The sequence below is a fragment of the Fulmarus glacialis genome, unplaced genomic scaffold (genome assembly GCF_000690835.1).
Source record: "Fulmarus glacialis isolate BGI_N327 unplaced genomic scaffold, ASM69083v1 scaffold20748, whole genome shotgun sequence".
NCBI classification, from domain to species: domain Eukaryota; kingdom Metazoa; phylum Chordata; class Aves; order Procellariiformes; family Procellariidae; genus Fulmarus; species Fulmarus glacialis.
Window position 1 is genome coordinate 15933 of NW_009226609.1, and position 831 is coordinate 16763.

The 831-nt window shown below is 58.6% G+C and overlaps 1 protein-coding gene across 1 annotated transcript in view; it reads right to left on the reverse strand.

Annotated features, from left to right (window-relative positions):
• The window catches only part of MIEF2 (mitochondrial elongation factor 2), a gene marked incomplete at its 5' end in the record, with an annotated part of 2074 nt that extends 1574 nt beyond the window's left edge, over positions 1–500 (reverse strand). The window contains 2 exon segments of the mRNA XM_009582864.1: positions 294–330; positions 333–500. Coding sequence (XP_009581159.1) covers positions 294–330; positions 333–500 — 205 coding nt within the window.
• Between the last annotated feature and the right edge of the window lie 331 nt (positions 501–831).

Sequence of the window (831 nt, forward strand, 5' to 3'; positions counted from 1 at the left end):
GCTGACCCAGAAAACGAGCACAGCAGACACCGCTCCAGAGGAAACAAAGCCCCGACAGCCTCCAACACGCCACGGTGGCCGAGGCGCCCAGGACTGTATCGAAGGTGCCGTTACTGCAGGCATTACCTAAAAAGGGGGGCAGGCTCAATCGGGTCAGCTTTCCGGTCACTGAGCTAAAAATAATGCGGAGCTCCCAGCCAGACTGCCAGGAACAGCGGCACAGCCAGCCCGGAGCATATCAAGGTGATCTTCCCGGCCGCGGCGGGAGCCGGCACGCACACTGTGAGCCTCACCTGGCGCCAGCGGCCGAGCCGGAGGGAGCAGAGGCTCCCCGAGGGGTTCCCTTTTCTTAGAGGCTCGCTGAGGTCTTCCCTTCTCTGCTTCTTGGGGGGTTTTGGCGTCGCCTTGATCAAAGCCAAGTCCTGCCAGCTCTCCTCCAGGGTCTTCTGCTCAGCTTTGGGATCGCCTTCATCACGGGGGCTGGTGGCTCGGTCTATCAGCTAGAGGGAGAGAAAACGAGTGTGGACAAGTCATTATCTCTGTACCGTTTCCCTGTGGTCACATCCTGAACTAAGGGGAACAACAGCCCCTCTGGTACACACAGGGGGAGGCACAGCCCCACGCAGGGCTTCTAGCAAAAATATACAGTTTAGGGAGCCCAAAGGTGCACGTTTTCTTCCTGCAGATTTTAAGTGGAAAACAGTCAGGTCTCCAAATGTGAATTAAGTCCAAGGTGCCTTTCTGGATGGGATACTGTATCCCCAATGTGTGCTGTTCCGGGCAAACGGGGTGCGGGGCTGCATGTGCCCCGGCGGGGTGGGAGCGGGCAGC